A 288-nucleotide genomic window follows, 5' to 3' on the forward strand; every position below is an offset into this window, starting at 1 on the left:
CATGCCTGCAGCTCCAGAAGCTGCAGGGCCAGCCTTGCCCCTCGTGCTGGGGCCGGCGGGTCTCAGGCTGTGTCCCTTCGCCTTTGCAGAGAAGCCCGGAACCTGCCCACCCGTCAGTCCGGGGATCCCCATGCTAGGCGTCTGCATGAACCAGTGCAAGACGGACTCCAACTGCTCCGGGAGCCAGAAGTGCTGCAGGAACGGCTGTGGCAAGGTCTCCTGCGTGACGCCCCTCCACTGAGGTCAGTCAGGCGCCCACCGACCCCAGGGCTCCCGCAGCACCCGCGG

At 67.7% G+C, this 288-nt stretch overlaps 1 protein-coding gene across 1 annotated transcript; it reads left to right on the top strand.

Annotated features, from left to right (window-relative positions):
- Positions 1 to 89: 89 nt before the first annotated feature.
- LOC103926020 (WAP four-disulfide core domain protein 2-like) lies at positions 90 to 241 on the top strand (the record flags this gene model as incomplete). The annotated part of the gene is made up of 1 exon (XM_009334861.1): positions 90 to 241. A coding segment is annotated over one exon (152 nt), but the record flags the coding sequence as incomplete, so codon positions are not given.
- Positions 242 to 288: the final 47 nt, after the last annotated feature.

This window comes from Pygoscelis adeliae, unplaced genomic scaffold (genome assembly GCF_000699105.1).
Source record: "Pygoscelis adeliae isolate BGI_AS28 unplaced genomic scaffold, ASM69910v1 C9996505, whole genome shotgun sequence".
Classification (NCBI taxonomy): domain Eukaryota; kingdom Metazoa; phylum Chordata; class Aves; order Sphenisciformes; family Spheniscidae; genus Pygoscelis; species Pygoscelis adeliae.